This window comes from Lactuca virosa, chromosome 4 (assembly GCF_052849685.1).
Source record: "Lactuca virosa cultivar CGN04683 chromosome 4, Lactuca_virosa_CGN04683_v6, whole genome shotgun sequence".
Taxonomy (NCBI): domain Eukaryota; kingdom Viridiplantae; phylum Streptophyta; class Magnoliopsida; order Asterales; family Asteraceae; genus Lactuca; species Lactuca virosa.
The window spans coordinates 416,607,322-416,626,667 of NC_136429.1; the positions used below are offsets into that span (position 1 = coordinate 416,607,322).

Below are 19,346 nucleotides of genomic sequence, written 5' to 3' on the forward strand. Positions count from 1 at the left end.
TCAATGGTTGTAGAAGAATTAGGAATTGATGAAGACATGATTATAAGAAAAAGATGAATACAGGATGAATTGAGGAACAGATGAAAATTGAAGATGAACAGATGAAGATCGAAGAAGAACCCTAATCTGATACCATGTTGTGATGTTATGATTGAGAGAGAAAATTGTATTTGATTCTTGCTATCTGAATGCTTAAATTACAACAGAAATCTATACTGGAATATATAAGTACACCAACTGTCTATAACTACTTGTAACAGAAAAACTTTATTGAAAAAACTAAAATGCCCATAAGGCTAAAACAAACTCTAACGACTTAAATTGATTGATATGTAACAATATAAGACAACCGTTCTTGCTTATTCTATACCCCAAAACAGTCGTACTCTATTTCCTGTTTTCTAGTAGTGTGAAACGATTATTTATTAATAGAAATTCATGGGAATGATGAAATAAAGTTAAGTTACACCTCAAGAGGAAGACCTATATATCTAGATATATAGAGAGACCAGATTATGAGTAGAGGTTGCTGAGATTTATATATGATCTACCATAACCCTGACAACATAATAAAATGGCATCACATGATAAGTACATTGCCTATACAAACACCAAATTAATTTCAATTAACAAATATTAACCCCAGTTGCCAAGATTGTTGAAGAAGAACAGAATATATGCAGCATCCCATCCTTCATGTTCAGTGCAATATCACCATAGTAGCTGCCTGAAAGATAACAATGATATGATCAAATCACTTTTTGACTTATGTAAACAATATTATTTCAAGGGAAAAACAGAGTTAACATACCATGATACCATCACTACCTATGATTAGATCCAAAGACAAATATTCCACAAGAAACAGTGTTAGGTTTCATGGCCTGATCAAACAATATAAAATAACATCATATTATGACTAAAAGTAAAAAGAAAAAAAAAACTTTTTCTTATCAAAAAATTGCTCGTTTGCTAGGGGTCATTTTGGACCACTTTTTGACATTTGTTTACAAATGAAACAAAATGTATGATGGTTAAAGAAACTCAATATACTAAAGACAAGAGTCAATTACATGGTATGATTAAACCAAATAGGTTTCAAAAAGTAGTTGGAAAATCAGCTTGTGTGCTGATTGCTTCCTGGTCACTGGAACTCTTGATTGCAGGAAATGGATCGTATGTTAGGACCAATAGCAACACCAATACAATTTCAAAAGCAGAAAATGGAAAAAGGGCATAAAATTTTACTTGTTCGGTAATTTGCACTAGACCCAAAACAATGAATAAGATATTCTACAGATTCTTGTTATATTATAGTACTTGCTTTTTTTTAATATAATTGTTAATCTTTGGCTGAAATTAACCCTTGTCAAATCGATTTCATAATTAAAATCAAAGTACGATGATATATCGAAAACAGAGAGTACCTGTTACAATAGTCCTTTGTGAATTGGCTTTTGCAGGTCTTCCAAACTTTTCAAAATTCATCCCACCACTACGTAAAAGGAGTTGTCAAAGTATTCTGAGGTTTGTATCTCGGATTTAAACCCACAACGCCTATGAAGCTCTCTTGATCCAAAAATACGCAAGCCTTTCAATAAATCAATGCTCTGTGGAAGATAACGTATGCTTGTACCATTTATATCCAACTCTTTTAAACATTCTAATAGTCCGAGTTCCTCAGGTAAATCCCGAAGAAATGAACAGCCATTAAGTTTGAGATATTCCAAATGTTTCAACATACAAGTGCTATCTGGAAGACGTTTAATATATGTATCTGTCAAATCAAGATTCTCTAAACATTCTAATTGGCCAAGATCATCGGGTAACTTTTCAAGAAGAAAACAACATTTAAGATTGAGAGATATCAGATTTTTTAACATACAAATGCTATCCGGAAGATACGTAATCTCCGTATACGATAAAATTAGCTCCTCGAGACATTCTAACTTGTCAAGATCCTTGAGCACCTCTATAATATTGCCTTCAAGTTTAAGCCTTCTTAAACGCCGTAACCCACACATACTTCCTGAAAACGTCTCAAGGTTTGTGCAAGCACACATACCAACAGAAAAAAGCATCTCAAGATTTCTAGTCAATGAGGGTCGATCTTCTTTATAAAAACATCTAAACCGAAACTTTGGCAAGTTACTTTCGGGGTGAAGCGGGCAACTTTCTAGGGACTGCGCCATCAAATGTAACTCAGCTAAAGGACCAACCTGAAGTGATTCATCAACACTACAAGTATAATCCTTCATCTTAAACGAAAAATATCCAAACCCCAACGCACTTAAGTGTAAGTTGACAAGCTTTTTCAGACCACCAACGGGAGGGCGAATTTCTACCAGATTATAACATTCTTCAAGATCCAACCTCTCGAGATTTGGAGTTGTTCCAAGGTCAAGGGTTCTCAACTTTGAATGACTAATGTTGAGTTTCGCAAGCATTTGACATTCATCTGCCATGTCAAGTTCTTCCAGGCAATAATTCCTATTAAGATCTAGATTCTTGAGATTTGGTGTCTGCCCAATGTGAAGGGTCCTCAACTTTGAATTATTGAGTTGTAGAGATCGGAGATTTAGACATCTATTGGGCATCTTAAGTTTTTCCAAATCGTCGCAAAAGTCAAGAATCAACTCTTCGAGATTTGGTGCCTGCCTAAGGTCAAGGGTCCTTATCAAACATGCATCTCTGAGGTGGATGTATACGAGCTTTAAACATTCAACAGACATGTGAAGTTTTACCAAATTAGAACACATTCCAAGATCCAACTTCTCAAGATTTGGAGCAATGCCAAGGTCAAGGGTAGTCAACATTGAACAACTGAGGTCCAGGATTCTCAGCTTGTTAAGAACCTAAGATTAGAAAAAAGCAAGATCAGTGTTGGTAAAACAACAAAAAGCAATCAAATTCATGCAAAACAATCAATCAACCATAAGTCTACCTTTCTTTCTCCCCCTTCCCAAAGTTGTATGATTTCACCGCCAAACATCTCAAGTGCAACAAGGTTATTTGCTTGAAATGTTATGGGTAAAGACCTAAAAGGGTAATACATCAAATGCAAATATCGTAAAGCATTTGGAAATTCTGGGTTGACTATATACGAATCCCAATACTGATAACCAGCAATTCCCATGGAGAGAAATCTAAGTTCCCTCATCTTTCTAAGACCTTTGAGATCAAATTCCCGATTGCTATTTTGAGTGTCGAGTAGTATGCACCTTGTCGCTTTGGTACCCTGCAATTCAAAATAAGTCGCCATGAATCTGTTGTAACAAATGAAAATGTTTTAGTTTTTCCTAACTTAAAAAAAATCCTTACCAAATCATTAGCCAATACATTTCCAATTTCTTCATCAATCCACAATCGGCTATGTTCGTGAGGTGGGAGCGAGCGGCGAACAATATTTCTGCCCATTTCTTGAAGATGGTCATGCATGCCCACATAATTCACATTATGGGAATAATGTGAATTATGATAATTAATAGTTATGAGAGACTTTTGCTCAAGAACTCTTAAACCATTTCTAGCATGAAATCCGCAGCTTTCAAGTGCTTTGATTGCATCATCTTTTTGCCAACCTTTCAAGATGCATGCAACATCTAGAAACATTTCCTTGTAATCCTCCTCTAGAGCGATATAGCTTAGTTCCAATTTTTTCAGAGTCTCTGATAACGGAATCGTTTTTAGTCGTTCTAGAGCATCTATCCATTCAAGTTCATTTTTACCACAAAGAAATGAACCCAAAACTCTGATTGTTAAGGGAAGACCAGCGGCATAACGTAAAACTTGTCTTGATAGATTTTCATAATCTTGAATTGGAATCTCTCTCCCAAAGGCATACTGATCGAAGAGGCAAATTGCTTCCTTATCCGATAACAAATAGACATCATGAATGAACTCCACTCTGTATGCTACCAGGACTTGTGCATCTCTTGTTGTGATGATAATTCTACTTCCTAGCTTGAACCAATTAAGCTCACCAGATAACGCCTCAAGTTGGTCTATATGATCCACATCATCTAGAACAATAAGAACCTTTTTATCACTCATCATCCTCTTCATCATTTGTTTCCCATCATAAATACTACTTACATGTATGTTGTCATTTAAGACATTTGAAAGGACCTGCTTTTGCAAAGACTTTAAACCAAATGAAGAAGCATTTTCCCTTACATTTTCAACAAAGCTTTTACCTTCAAACTGAAAGGATATGTGATCAAAAAGAGCTCTTGCTAAAGTTGTCTTTCCACCACCTCCCATCCCCTTGATCCCAATCATGCGGACATCATCACAACCAATTCCTAAAGATGGTACAAGATCTTCGATCCGGGTCTCCATTCCTACTAACTTTTCATCAATGTTGAAACTGACGGAACGTAACTCTAATGAAAGCTCTTTAACTATTTTTTGGATGAATTTAGCTTCATGCCTGTATTTTAAAAATGATTCAATTAGTCTACTCAAAACTCGACATGACAGGTTACTTTCAGATCTATGACATACATGATACAACCCTACATAAAAAAAAAGCATAACTGTTAATCATATATCATAACAGTGTGTCTATTTTTAATTTAATTTTTACTATATTTATGATTTTTGGGGTACCTGTTTTTTCTTTTCATCTTGGGCCTACTATATCTTTGGACCGGCTGTGTGGACAAGACTCAGTTTGAGTTAAAATTTGACAATATAAGATGCCATGTGGGAGCCTTATAAATCCAGGTTATATGCTAGATCATAAATAAACAAAATACAAAGAACATTGCATAGATCTAATGAAGGAATTACCCATCAGCAGTCTTCTTCAACTCCCACCCAGCAAGATCTGCTGCTTCTTTCAGAGCCACTCTCCATTTCCCAGCAGCCTCTTCCATTTCGTACTTGGCAAATGCTTCTCCAACTGCTCCACTTTGTTTTCTGACTTCAGAGGGTTCGACATCATAGAAGACAGGGTAAGCAGTGTGCTCTGTTGTCGTCCTGTGGCACTCCATTATCTTCACAAGCTCATCCAAGCACCAAGATGAAGAGGCATAGTTCTTGGAGAAAACAATGATGTAGAATTTTGAATCTTCAATCGATCCGATGAGCTCATCATTGATCTTTTTACCTTTTTTTATTTTCTCATCGTCCTTGTAAGTAAGAATGCTTTTCTGCTGGAGAGCATGATAAAGATGATCAACGAAGTTAGTACGAGTATCTTCACCCCTGAAACTCAAAAACACATCATACTTAAAGCTCCTGTGAACGGTTGAAGTTGAAGAAGACGCCATTGGAATGAAGGGTGGATCCTATAAAAATAAATCTTTGTTGGGCTAAGTTTATGCGAAACAATTGCCAAGAAATTCAGATGGGATGAATCTGGATGATCATCATAAGAGTGTAGATTAACCAGAAGATAAAAGATTAAAAGATAATGTGAGATGGGGATGGGTGTGGGTGTGGCTGGAAAACTTTTGGAATTCGGTGGAGAAAGCCAAACCACTTGTGTACTCAAGGAGCTGTAAATTTACTTATCTGAACAATTTAAAAATCAAGGAACATTTCAATTTACATGTGTCTTTCACTTACCTAAATAGTTTTATTTCGAGTTATATATAATTAAGGCATAGCGGTTGTGAAAAATATTTACCATATTTACCATTTCTGTCAGGAAGACAAAGGGGAGTGCAGAAGAAGAAGATGAGTTTCAAGAATATTATATATTAAGGAATAATAGTTCTGAAAAGTATTTTCTTTCCTGTATTTCCCCTTTCCATAGATGGCCGGATGTCAAACGTGAGTGGGGACTGTCGAGTACAAAATAAGTTGAAGGTTGACTTAGTAAAAGTAAATTGTTTTAGGGTTCGAGGCAATTTAATTATTTAAATAAAATTTCAAGTCTTGGAATCCTCAAGCGTGTTTGGGCTTGCGATTTCAAAGTGATTTTACGTTTTTTTTTTTTTTTTTTTTTTTTTTTTTTATAAATATCTTGATTATGGTGACCACCCAGGGCCGATAAAGGGACCCGAAAATGTTAATGGACCCAACTACGTCTACAGCATCATCCAGGGGCCCAAAAATCTTAGAGGCGGAAGCATCGTTTCAGGAATCAAAAATTGTCGAAAATGAAAATAAAAAAAAGGGCTGGAGCAGTCCTTTAGGTTTTGGGTTATATCCAAGGTCTCAACCGTTAGAAATCAGCGACTTATGTATAAAAAGGTTGAATCACACTCAAATTTTTCACATCAGTCACAATCACACAGTCACAATCAGGTATGAGTATGAATTCATTTTCTGGATTTTGTTTATTTTGCATCGCTAATTACTATTAAAGATTATCTAGTTCATTGTAATTTGTCTGTAATCTTCAGTCTATTAAGTATACTTCATTCCATATTTGGAATCTGTGTGATTTGTCATAGATTTTTTTGAATTATTGTTTGGAATATATGCTAGATGTCAAATGTTACAAAAATAGAAAATCTGAAATAATTTGATTTTAAATGTTTTGAATCTATCTAGAATCACTCTTCAATATTGTTTGGAAATAAGAAATTATGAAATTGACTCTCACTGTCACAACACAACAGAGTGAAAATGAAAAATGTGATGTGATTTCCCTGTCCTAAAACCTCTCATACTTGAGACATGAATGCTGACATAAGATATCTTCACATAGATTCAGTTGACCAGCCAACAGTCGATGATGATGTTGACAAATGAGAATTGCTGCTTCCCAAAATTAAGAAGATATTATGTACATGAATTTTGCTGTATGCAGAAAAATGTGACAATGAGGGGTGTCAAGAAAACCCCCACTAGCCAACTGCGTTCCTGATCCACACTTTGTTAATTAGCTTCCCTTACGGTTTTGCATATCAAGATATACCTCCTCATGGGAATTAGTTGGGATTCCACCCATGTTGTAATGGACAGTAGGTAAAACTGGAATTGGCTCCTTTGTAACATTAACACCAGCAAAGAGCCAAAGATGGCAGCAGTTCCAGAAACACAAGGATGTCTCTTCTTGAGAACCTCTGGGTGGTAGATGACTCAAGTGAAGAAACATGTGGTCCTTCATTGTTCCTATTATAAGGAAGCCAGATTAATTTGGCCAGAAAAAAAAAAATTAATCACATAATTTTAAAACTGACAATGCATGAAAAAGAAATTTCACCTGTTGGATCTGTGAAATCTGGCCAGTTTTTCAAATCGGATAAGGCTCCAATATTAACACAAACGATAAATGAGATACTCAATGAAACCATGCTTAGAACTATATCAAGGATTCTTCTCGTATGTATAGTACATGTATTGCTTTTAAATATAAGTTGTTTATTTTTAGCTTATGATTTACTTATTGTGAGATCAATGTCAAATTTGAAATCAAAGTGCGATGAACACTAGAAAACAGAGAAAGTACCTGTTACAATAATTCTTTGTGAACTGGCTTTAACAGGTCTTTCGAGCTTCTCAAAATCATCCCACCACCACATAGCATGACGTGTCCTGTTTTTGATTCCGGATCTCTGATTTAAAACCAGATGACTGAAGAAGTTCTCTCGACCCAATAATACAGAGACCTTTCAACAAAAGAATACTCTGTGGAAGATGACTTATGCTTGTACCTTCTATATCTAACCTTTTTAAACATTCTAACCTTCCAAGTTCCTCAGGCAATTTCTCAACTCGAATACAATGCCGGAGATGGATATGTTTAAGACATTTTATCTTAAGGATGCTATTTGGGATATCTTGTATACATTTACATTTACTTAGGGTTAGGTTCTCTAAACATTCTAACTGGCCAAAATTATGTGGCAACTTCTCAAGCGGTGAACAATCATAAAGTTTAAGATATTTCAGATGTTTCAACATACAAATGCCATCCGGAAGATGTTTAATCTTTGTAAATGACAAATCTAGCTCCTCTAAACATTCTAAGAGGCCAAGATCCTCAGGTAACTTCTCAAGCCACCAACAAGAATTAAGTTTGAGAGATTTCAAACGTTTCAACATACATATGCTCTCCGGAAGATATTTAATCTTGGTATATGATGATTCTAGCTTTTCTAAACATTCTAATCGCCCAAGATCCTCTGGTAACTTCTCAAGCAACCAACAATACATAAGTTCAAGAGACTTAAGATGTTTCAACATACAAATACTATCCAGAAGATGGGTAGCCTTTGTAGACCTAAAAGTTAGTTCCTGTAGACATTCTAACTGGTCAAGGTCCTTGGGTACCTCTAGAAATTTGCCTTCCACTTTAAGCTTCCTTAAACGTTGTAACCCACAAATACAATCTGAAAACGTCTCAAGGTTTGTGCAAACACACATACCTATAGAAATAAGCATCTCAGCATTCCTAGTCAACGAATGTCGGTCTTGTTTATATAAACAACTAAACCGGAACTTGGGCAGATTACTGTTGGGGTGAAATGGGCATTTTTTTAGGGACTCTGCAATCAGATGTAAGTCAGCTAAAGGACCAACCTCAAGTGATTCATCCAGAGCACAAGAAGTATAAATCTTTATGTTAAACACAAAAGATTTAAACCTCAAACAGCCATTTAAGTCTAAGTGGACAAGTTTTTTTAGACATCCAATAGAAGTGTGAACTTCTACCAGATTATAACATTCTTTAAGATCTAGCGTCTCTAGCTTTGGAGTCAGACCAAGGTCAAGGGTCCTCAACTTTGAATGGCTTATGTTGAGGTTGGTAAGCTTTGGACATTCACCAGCCATGTGAATTTCTTCTAAATAGTAACAATTTTCAAGATTTAGATACTCAAGATTTGGAGTCAGCCCGATGTCAAGGGTCCTCAACTTTGAATGACTAATGTCGAGTTTGGTGAGCTTTTGACATTCACCGGCCATGTAAAATTCTTCTAAACAGTAACAATTATTAAGATCTAAAGACTCGACATTTGGAGTCAACCCAATGTTAAGAGTCCTCAACTTTGAATTACTGAGTTGTAGGGATATTAGATTTATACATCTACGGGGCATGTGAAGTTCTACCAAATTATGGCATCCAGCAAGAATTAAAATCTCAAGATTCGTTACCAGACCAAGGTCAAGGGTCCTCAACCTTGAATGAGTGAGGTCGACCGATATGAGCTTTAAACATCCAATGTGCATGTGAAGTTCTACCAAATCAGTACATCGTCGAAGATTCAAGGTCTCAAGATTTGGAGTAAGCCCGAGGTCAAGGATACTAAGCATCGAACAACTGAGGTCAAGGAATCTGAGTTTCCTAAAAACCTAATATAAGCCCAAAAAAAAACACGATGAATATTGATGTAATAACAAAACAAGGATGTATAACACTATAATGAATCATGCAAAACAATCAATCAACCATAATTTTACCTTTCTTTCTCCTCCTTCCCAAAGTTGTACAATTTTGCTGTGAGCCATCTTAAGTGCAACAAGATTATTTGCCAGAAATGTTTTGGGTAAAGACCTAAAAGGGTACTGATTAAAATCCAGATATCTTAAAGCATTTGGAAAATCTGGGCTGACTATATCAGATTCTGTATTACAGAAATGACCACCGAAAACCACAGAGAGAAATCTAAGTTCCTTCATCTTTCCAAGACCTTTTACAACAGTATACGGATTGAGTTTATTGGTGTAGAACCGTATACATTTTATTGCTTTAGTACCCTGTAATCCAAAAGCAATCACCATGAAATTTATATATGTTGCAGCAAATGAAAATGTTAGTTTTTCCCAACTTACAAAGAAACTTGATCCTTACCAAGTCATTAGCAAAAATATCTTCAATTTCATCACGAACCCACAATCGACTATGTTTTTGTGGCTTATCCGGGTGTGCACAACGAACAATATTCTTGCCCATTTCTTCAATATGGTCGTGCATGCCCAGACACTTATGAGAATCAGAATTATCATAGGTAGTTATGAGAGATTTTTGCTCAAGAACTTTTAAAGCAGTTCTAGCATGAAATCCACATATTTCAAGAGTTGCTATTGCTAAGTCTTTCTGCCAACCTTTAAACATGCATGCAACATCTAGGAATATTTCCTTGTGATCCTCCTCTAGACCGATATAGCTTAATTCTAACTTTTTCAGAGTTTCTGCTAATGGAATCGTTTTTAGTCTGTCTAAAGCATCTATCCATTCAGGCTCATTTTTACCACAAAGAAACGAACCCAGAACTTTGATTGTTAAGGGAAGACCAGCTGCATAACGTACAACTTGTCTTGATAGATCTTCATACCCTTGAATTGGAATCTCTCCCCCAAATGCATACCCATTGAAGAGGAAACTTGCTTCCTTATCTGATAAAAGATTGACATCATGAATGAACTTCACTCGGTGTGCTACCAACACTTGTTCATCTCTTGTTGTAATGATAATCCTACTTCCCGGCTTAAACCAATTAGGCTCACTGGCTAGCGCCTCAAGCTGGTCTATATGATCAACATCATCTAGAACAACAAGAACTTTTTTATCACGCAGCATTCTCTTCACCATGTGTTTCCCATCATAAACACTACTAACTCTAAAATCTTTATCATTTAAGACATCTGAAAGGACTTGATTTTGCAATGTCTTTAAACCAAACAAAGAAGCATTTGAAACTTCTCTGACATTCTCAATGAAGCTTTTACCTTCGAATTGAATAGCTATTTGATCAAAAATAGCTCTGGCCAAAGTTGTCTTCCCACCACCTCCAATCCCCTTGATTCCAATCATCCGAACATCATCAAATCCCTCTCCTAAAGATGATGCAACTTCCTTGATCCGGGACTCCATTCCAACTAATTTTTCATCAAAATTGAATCTGATGGATCGTAAATCTAGTGAAAGCTCTTCAACTATCTGTTTGATGAATATAGCTTCATGCCTGTATTTTCAAGAAGATTCAGTTAGCACACTCGAAATCCCACATGAGCAGTTACTTTCGGATATATAACACACAACCCTATATGAAAAGATAACAAAACTTGAGTAAAATTTTGACAATCTAAGATGCCATGTACAAGCCGTTTTACATCCACGTTATATGCTATATCAGAAAGATTCAATATACAAGAATATTGTAGAAATTACCCATCAGCAGTCTTCTTTAACTCCCATCCAGAGAGATTCGCTGCTTCTTTCAGAGCCTCTCTCCATTTCCCAGCAGCTTCTTCCTTTTCATGTTCTGCAAAGGCTTCTGCCACTGCCCCTTTTTGTTTGCGGACTTCTGAAGGTTCCACATCATAGAACAAGGGGTAAGCGGTATGCTCATTTTTCTTTTGGCACTCCATTATCTTAACAAGTTCCTCCAAGCACCAAGATGACGAGGCATAGTTTTTGGAGAAAACAATGATGTAGAGTTTTGAGTCTTCAATGGATCTGATGAGTTCATCATTGATGTTTTTACCTTTTTTGATTCTCTGGTCGTCCTTGTATGTATGAATGCTTTTTTGGTTAAGAGCCTGATAAAGATGATCAACGAAATTCGTACGAGTGTCTTCACCCCTAAAACTCAAAAACACGTCATACTTAAAGCACTTATGAATGGATGAAGTTGAAGAAGAGGCCATTGAAATGAAGAATCGTATAAGATCAATATTTTGTTGGGCAAAGCTCTTGTGAAAACGATTGCAAAGAAATTTGGATGAGATGAATGGGGATGATCATGGTAAGAGTTTATATTAAGAAGATAATGGATAATGTGAAGGTGAAGGTGATGGGTGTGGTTGGAAAACTTTTGGAATTTTGTGGAGAAGCCAAACCACTTGTTTAGTCAAGGAACTGTAAATTTATTTATCTGAACAATTACATGTGTCTTTCACTTAGTTATCTGAATAGTTTTATTTCAAGATATATATAAGGCATAACAGCTGTGAAAATATTTACCATATTTACCATTTCTGACAGGAAGACAAAGGGAAATGCAGAAGAAGATGGGTTTCAAGAATATTGTTTCCATTTCCACTTCCCTGTATTTCCCCTTGGTGTCTTAGGGTGGGTGTCAAACCATTGGGGACTATAGAATCGACTACAAATTAAGATGCAGGTTGACTTGGTAAAATTAAATTGTTTTTTTAGGGATGAGAGAATTTTATTGTTTTGATAAAATTTCAACTCTTGGAATCCATTAATAATAGTAAAGAGTGAATTTTATTTTGTTTATTTTGCTAGATCTAAACTATAAGGCGTGTTTTGACTTTGGATGTGCGAGTTTAAAGAGATGACTTACCTTTTTTTCTTTTTAAATATCTTGATTATGTTGAAATTAATGGCATTGTTCCATGAGTTTCCGGTGTTTCTGGGCACCTTACCACCAGGCACCAGAGCTTGATAGGCCCCGCCTAGGTCATGGTGCAACCTCTGGGTCTGCATGACCACATGGCATATGATTATTTGGTTCCTTCTTAAGAAATGGATACAACTGCGTCTACAGCCAGGGGCCCACGAAGAGTGGCAGGAGGCATCGTTTCAGGAATCACATTTTGCTGTGGTCCATTAGGATTTAAAAATCAAAAAGAGGGCAGGAGCGACCAAAAAGGGGAAATCGTTCGTCTACAAAGGTTGAATCACGCTCAAAGTTTTCACATCACTGTCATAATCAGGTATGAGTATGAATTCAATTTTGTGATTTTTGTTTATTTTGCATCTCTATTTTTAATTAATAGATTATATAGTTCATTGTAATTTGTCTTCAATCCTCAAGTCTATTCTATTAAGTATACTTCATTCCGAATTTGGAATCTGAGTGATGTTGTCATGGATGTGGGATTTTTTTTTTTTTTTTCTTTTGAATTATTGTTTGGAATATGTTGTATGTCAAATGTTATAAAAATAGAAAATCTGAAATTAATAATATAATCTTAATTGTTTGGAATCTGTCTAGAATCATCCTTCAATATTATTTTGGAAATAAGAAATTACGAAATATGAATAGGTCTTGACTCTCACACTCACAACACAACAGAGTGAAAATGAAAAATGTGATGTGATTTTTCTTTCCTAAAACCTCTCATACTTGAGACATGAATGCTGACAAATAAGATATCTTGGCATAGATTTTAGGGTTGTTTGAAATTTTGCAGTTCATATTATTCTTGATAATGGGAAAGTCTCGACCTCATCATCAGTTCTTCTGGTATCTGTAGATTTTAAGATGAAGACAGAGATTATATTCTGGATGATAGAAGGTCAACCATTTCCAAGTTGTAATAATACCTGGAAAATAATGCACAAGCATTCATACTGATATACATACATACTTTCATACCTATATATAAATACATGCATCTATATTAGACTAAAAGGAAGAATACCAATGTACTCTCATTTATTTATGTAGTAGAGTATCCTCATTTCATTTCTTTTGATCACAACAATGTACTTTTTTATTTTTATTTTCTTATTAAGGCGTTGTAGTTTAAAAAATCTGCTCAAGTCTAGAATTGTACTTTCAGTTTTTTTTTCTTATTAGAACATTACTTTGGAAGGTCTACTCTATCATAGCATTGTACTTTCAGTTTTTCCTTATTAGAACACTACATTTTGAAATATCTACCTTTGTAATTTCAACACTTTTCTTATTAGAACATTATACTTTGAAAAATATATCCAATTATAACATCGAACTTTCATTTTTTTTCTTATTACAAAATTGTACTTTGATAGTATACCCAACTATAGCATTGTACTTCTAAGTTTTAGTTATCAGAACATTATACTTTGAAAATCCTCCCATAATAGCATTGCACTTTTAATTGTTTCTTATTGGAACAGTATGCATCAAATGAAGGTCAATTAACAATATTATTCACCTTAGCTGTCAAGAATGTTGAAGAACGAAATCTATGTAGTTTTACATCCTCCATGTTAAGTGCAATAACACCTAGGCAGCTGCCTGGTAGAAATCACTTATATGATCAAATCACTTTTTGAAATATATACATAAACCATATGGAATCAAGGAAAATACAAAGTTAACATTACCATCACTGCCCATGATTCGATGTAAAGAAAAATATTCCACAAAAAAATGTGTGCTATGTAAGTCATCATATCAACCTTTGCCAAAGTCAAGAATGTGACCACCAAACATAATTATTTATTTCTTAGCTAATAAAATGATTATTACCATCAACAACACCAAAAAGACCACCATATCAATCCAGAATACAATGATCAATAGAAACCAGAGAAAGCTGTAATTATTTGTGAAATGACTTTTCTGGGCCTCTAGATCTTGTCACAATCATCCTGTTGTGGGTGCCTGCATTATGTGCACCTTATATAGCCAAACGTTTTTCCCATAATAACAACTTTCTACAGATTGTATGGCAACTTTTAACCTGAAACCTATAAGTTGTAACTATTATCAAAATTGTTTCCACAATACATTTAAGGTTGCAATCAAAACACAACACATATAAGAAGATTCTTAACTTTGAAAACTACAATCTTATTGTTAATCGAGATACGCTTTGCGTTGATCCATGAAAAATCAGAGCAGTAAGATAAAATTATATTTCACAATGCAATGCATTAAGCTCTAAGTCTAAAAACAAAGTTACAAACAAGACCTACAATGACTTTTTTATCGTTCCATCAAATGAAGAATGGAACGAATTTATTATCAAAATTTTGCAGACTCGGCCTCTTCATCAAAGGTATTCAGGAATCTTGATCAGATGGTAAATAATTTCGCCAGATTTTGAAGCATAGGCAATCGTGGATGTGTACCCCAAGAACACATAGGTCAAAGTGGCTATGGTTCCACCCAATTCACCTAATGTCTCTTGAACCATGGTTCTAATGGAGATTACTCCCAACTGATTCTCATTGTCCACTATGTTTTTGTCCTTTTTAAGAAGTCCCACATTGACTTCAACTACTAACAATGCTTCAATCAACAGGATTCCCCCAACATAAAGTCGAAGATACTGAACTTGGAATTAACCCCTGTTCTCCTAGAATCTCCCAGAATCTGAACATTTTAAGGTGAACACATAGATCATATTCTAGATGATAAAACATAAACCGTTTCTAAATTGTAATATAATGAGGAAAATAATGTTGATACATACATACATTTATACACATGTTTTATTCATTCATACATAAATATCGGATTATTCTTAGATATAGCATTGTACTTCCATTTATTTATGTGGTACAGCATCCTACATTCTTTTCATTTGATTACAACAATATTCCTTTCTTTTTCTTGTTAAAGCGTTGTACTTTGAAAAATCTACTCAACTTAGCATTGTACTTTCAAAACCTTTTCTTATAAGAATACTATACTTTGAATGATCTACCCAAATATAGCATTGTGCATTCAGTTTTTTCTTATTAAAACATTATGCTTTGAAAAATCTACCTAATTTATAACATTGTACATGCAATGTTATTCTTATTAGAACATTATACTTTCCAGATATAGCGTTGTACTTTTTTTTCTTATTAAAGCATTTAAGGTTGCAATTAACACACAACACATATGAGATGATTCTTAACTCTCAAAACTACAATCTTATTGTCAGTCAGGAGACGCTTTGGGTTGATCATGAAAAATCAGAGTGGTAAGCTAAAATTATATTTCAAAATACAAAAGCATTAAGCTCTAAGTCTAAAAACGAAATTACAAACAAGACCTACAATGACTTTTTGATTGTTCCATCAAATGAAGAATGGAATGAATTTATTATTAAAATTTTGCAGTTCAAATGACTTTTGGAAAATCTCGACCTCGTCATCAAAGGTATCCCAGAAAGTGATTTTGAATCTTGATCAGATGGTAAAGAATTTTGTTGGATTTTAAAGCATAGGCAATCATGGATGTGTACCCCAAGTTCACATAGGTCAAAGTGGCTATATGGTTCCACCCAATTCACGTAATGTCTCTTGAACCATGGTTCTAATGAAGATCACTTCCAACTCATTCTCATTGTTGGATTTATACACATGTATATTCATACATAAACATCGGACTAATCTTAGATATAGCAATGTACTTTCATTTATTTATGTAGATAGCATCCTTCATTCATTTCATTTGATTACAACAATGTTCCTTTGTTTTTCTTACTAACGCATTGTACTTTGAAAAATCTACTCAACTTAGCATTGTGCTTTCAAAACCTTTTCTTATAAGAACACTATACTTTGAATGATATACCCAAATATAGCATTGTACTATTTTTTTCTTATTAAAACATGCATTGAAAAATCTACCGAGATATAGCATTGTACTTTTTTCTTATTAAAACATCACACTTTGAAAAAGCTTCCCAATTATAGCATTGTACTTTCATTTTTTTTTATATTACAACATTATACTTAGATAATCTACTGAACCAAGGGATTGTACTTTTAATTTTTTAGTAGAACATTATACTTTGAAATTCTACAAAACAAGAGCGTTGTATGATACAACCCCGTTACAGGTCTACTCACGAAGGAAGAACCGGATCAAAGCTTCAGCTGAAAAGAACTAATTTAATTCACTCTTAGCTTATTTATTTGACCCATTCTCTGGCAGGAAAACAGAAGTAGTGGATAAGCAGTTTTTTAGCAAGTTTTTAGGATCAGTTAATTAACTTGTTTAGTTATGTTACTTGGCAGGCCTCGTAATTAGTTTTTCATTCATTCTGTTTTAGATTATCTTCAGACTTAGTTCTGTAATTGGAGACTAAGCCCCTCTCGAATCGGGCCCTATCTGTTTAATTCAAGTGTTATTTGCCTGCTAAATTATTCAAATTCTATCATTGGTTCCATTGCCGGGAAACTCGAATGGCACCTAACACCCAGGGTTCGACAAATCAAGGAGATGTCGACCCAATTGCAGCTCAATTGGCTGAGATCTCTGCTCGGTTGGAATCCATAGAGACACTCAAAGAAGACGTTGCAGCCCTCAAAAATCAAGTCCACACACCACGAGGGAAATCATACAACAGTTCTGGGAAAAATGATGAAGGAGATAGTTCATGGAGATTTCAATATAACAGGCCTTTTACAAAAATTGATTTTCCAACTTATGATGGGGGAGATCCACGTGGTTGGGTCTTAAAAGCAGAAAAATATTTTCGTTATTACCAAATTCCAAATGCCGAGAAAGTTGATGTAGCTTCTATGCATTTGGATGGTGATGCTTTAAATCTCTTCTCATGGCTCTCAGCGGATCAAACCATCACTCTATGGGAAGAATTAGTTCTCGCATTCCAGAAAAACTTTGGGCCAGCTGAGTTCCAAAATCCAGATGAATATCTTTGTAGCATCAAACAAACGGGATCCGTTCAAGAACACAGACAGGAATTTGCTAAACAATCAGCTAGGGTTTCTAAATGGCCAGAAAATTGTTTGTTGGGAGTTCTCCTAAACGGTCTCAAAGAAGAGCTCAAAGCAGACGTGCGCATTCAGAAACCACGTACTGTATATAACGCAACGAGTTTAGCCCTAGAGTATGAATCTAAAGTGGGTGTTTCCAAACCCACTAGAGGAACTACATGGAGCCCAAGCCCAAAACCTTTTTCAAATGATACCAAAAGTACCGTTGACCCTAACACACAAAATCCTATATCCCAACAAACACCCCTTCGAATCTCTGATACTGAAAAACAAAACCGATTCCTTAAAGGAGAGTGTTTTCGGTGTGGGGAAAAATATGAACCAGGTCATCGCTGTAAAGCCGACACATTGAAACTATTGGAAGCTTCAGAAGAACAAGAGGAACCAGTCAATACCACAGTCAATACCACTACAGAGGAGGAATCAGGTGATCAAGAGGGCTTTGCTGAAATAAGCTTACACGCCATCTTTGGCAAATCACAGGTATCCACAATGAAACTTTATGGTACTATTGGGACAACTGAAGTACTGATTTTGATAGATGGTGGGTCCACCCATAATTTTATATCCGATACTCTGGTTCGTGAATTGAAGATGACCACCAAATTCATTAACCCTTTTGGCGTCCAAATTGGGAATGGAGATATCATCAGATGTAATCAACTATGCAAGGATGTTACGGTGCAATTACCTGATCTCTTGGTTTAAAAAAGCGTGTTGCGCTCCGTTGCGATTAGGTCCCGGAGACCGATGCACGTTGCGAGATGCGATTGCGAGCGCATCATGTAGGTGTGGCGCACAAGTAGTAATTACTAAATATATATGTGTTTACTTAAAGCAGAAAGAAAAATTCATATTTACCAATAACTAACTAAAACACCATAAACATTAAACATATAAAATGAAACCAAAATCTAATATCCATGCCATATGCAAAGTGAAAACAATGACTCATTGTTGGCAGGATCTATGTTGTGGTCCAATGACTCATTGTTAGCAGCCATGATTGTTAAGATTTAAGAGGAGAATTTTAAGAGAAGAAAATAATGTTGAGCACTGTTAGTGACTTAGTGCTAACTGTTAACCGTTGGATCAATAAATAAGAGGGTGGATCAAGAAAGAGGAGGGAAGATGAAGAACTTACTGGTCGATAATAACAGAGAGAAGAAAAAGTTTGTCATGTGATCATGGCGTTGTGCCGGTTAGTATTCTTATTCGTATGTCTCTAGGGTAGAAGTAGGGCCGGCCAACAATTAAACAGTTGCATTTGCATGGGCTTTATTAGATTTTAAGTATTTTTAAGTAAAATGGGCCAAACACAGGATGCGACAAAGCGCAATGCGCTAGATGCGCTTAGATGCGAACGCATCACCTCGCATCATGTAGGTCGCTTCGCCCCACACCTCTGTTGCGCTTAGGCCATCGCAACGCAACGCAACCTCGCAACAGTCGCAACATGCGCGCTTTTTTAAACCAAGCCTGATCTAAAGATTACTCAAGATTTTTACCCATTCTCTAGGGGGGGGGGGGGGGTCAATGGTTAGCAACTCTCAATACGGTTCAAACGAACTGGAATGAGATGTTCATGATTTTTACTGTAGATGGTAAACAATACAAGTTACAAGGTATTTCTTCTGGTCCTCAAAAATCTGCCTCTTTTCAACATTTAGGGGGTGTTTGGCTTAGCTTTTCACAACCCAAAAGTCATTTTTGGAAAAGTTACAAAAAGTTCATTTTCCTTGACTTTTCCAAAAAGTTCATTTTCCTTGTATCAAAACTCCAAAAGTAGCTTTTAAAACTAGTTTTGCCAAACATCTTTTGCTTTTTTTCTTTTCCAAAAAGGACTTTTGGCTGTGAAAAGCTAAGTCAAACACCCCCTTAGCTATCGATACAGACACCACTCCTGTCATACCGAATCAATTAAAACCATTGATCGATAAATATCAAGAGGTTTTCCATGAACCTACTGTCCTTCCTCCATTCCGTTCCAATGTTCATTCTATTCCATTATTACCTAATTCCACCC

The 19,346-nt window shown here is 35.5% G+C and overlaps 2 protein-coding genes and 1 long non-coding RNA gene across 6 annotated transcripts; 1 reads left to right on the forward strand and 2 right to left on the reverse strand.

The window, feature by feature from the left end:
- Positions 1 to 304: 304 nt before the first annotated feature.
- LOC145108942 (TMV resistance protein N-like) lies at positions 305 to 5,630 on the reverse strand. 3 transcript variants are annotated; one of them, XM_079046030.1, is made up of 6 exons: positions 4,795 to 5,630; positions 3,322 to 4,432; positions 2,945 to 3,238; positions 1,428 to 2,855; positions 812 to 884; positions 305 to 723 (listed from the first exon to the last, which is right to left on the reverse strand). In XM_079046030.1, exons 1-4 carry the CDS (start codon positions 5,274 to 5,276, stop codon positions 1,485 to 1,487), a joined length of 3,258 nt encoding a protein of 1,085 aa, XP_078902156.1. In that variant the 5' UTR covers positions 5,277 to 5,630; the 3' UTR covers positions 305 to 723; positions 812 to 884; positions 1,428 to 1,484. The 3 variants fall into 3 exon arrangements, with proteins under 3 accessions (XP_078902156.1, XP_078902155.1, XP_078902157.1); XM_079046029.1 differs by having other exon boundaries at positions 305 to 727; XM_079046031.1 differs by lacking the exon at positions 812 to 884 and having other exon boundaries at positions 305 to 727.
- Positions 5,631 to 5,996: 366 nt separating this feature from the next.
- Positions 5,997 to 7,763, forward strand: LOC145108946 (uncharacterized). The gene is made up of 2 exons (XR_013708667.1): positions 5,997 to 6,258; positions 7,445 to 7,763. It is a non-coding gene; the product is annotated as an uncharacterized LOC145108946 (long non-coding RNA).
- On the reverse strand, positions 6,461 to 11,660 carry LOC145108940 (TMV resistance protein N-like). 2 transcript variants are annotated; one of them, XM_079046027.1, is made up of 6 exons: positions 11,072 to 11,660; positions 9,752 to 10,865; positions 9,361 to 9,657; positions 7,409 to 9,252; positions 7,163 to 7,180; positions 6,461 to 7,071 (listed from the first exon to the last, which is right to left on the reverse strand). In XM_079046027.1, the coding sequence occupies exons 1-4, from the start codon at positions 11,548 to 11,550 to the stop codon at positions 7,465 to 7,467; spliced, it is 3,678 nt and encodes a 1,225-aa protein (XP_078902153.1). In that variant the 5' UTR covers positions 11,551 to 11,660; the 3' UTR covers positions 6,461 to 7,071; positions 7,163 to 7,180; positions 7,409 to 7,464. The 2 variants fall into 2 exon arrangements, with proteins under 2 accessions (XP_078902153.1, XP_078902152.1); XM_079046026.1 differs by lacking the exon at positions 7,163 to 7,180.
- Positions 11,661 to 19,346: the final 7,686 nt, after the last annotated feature.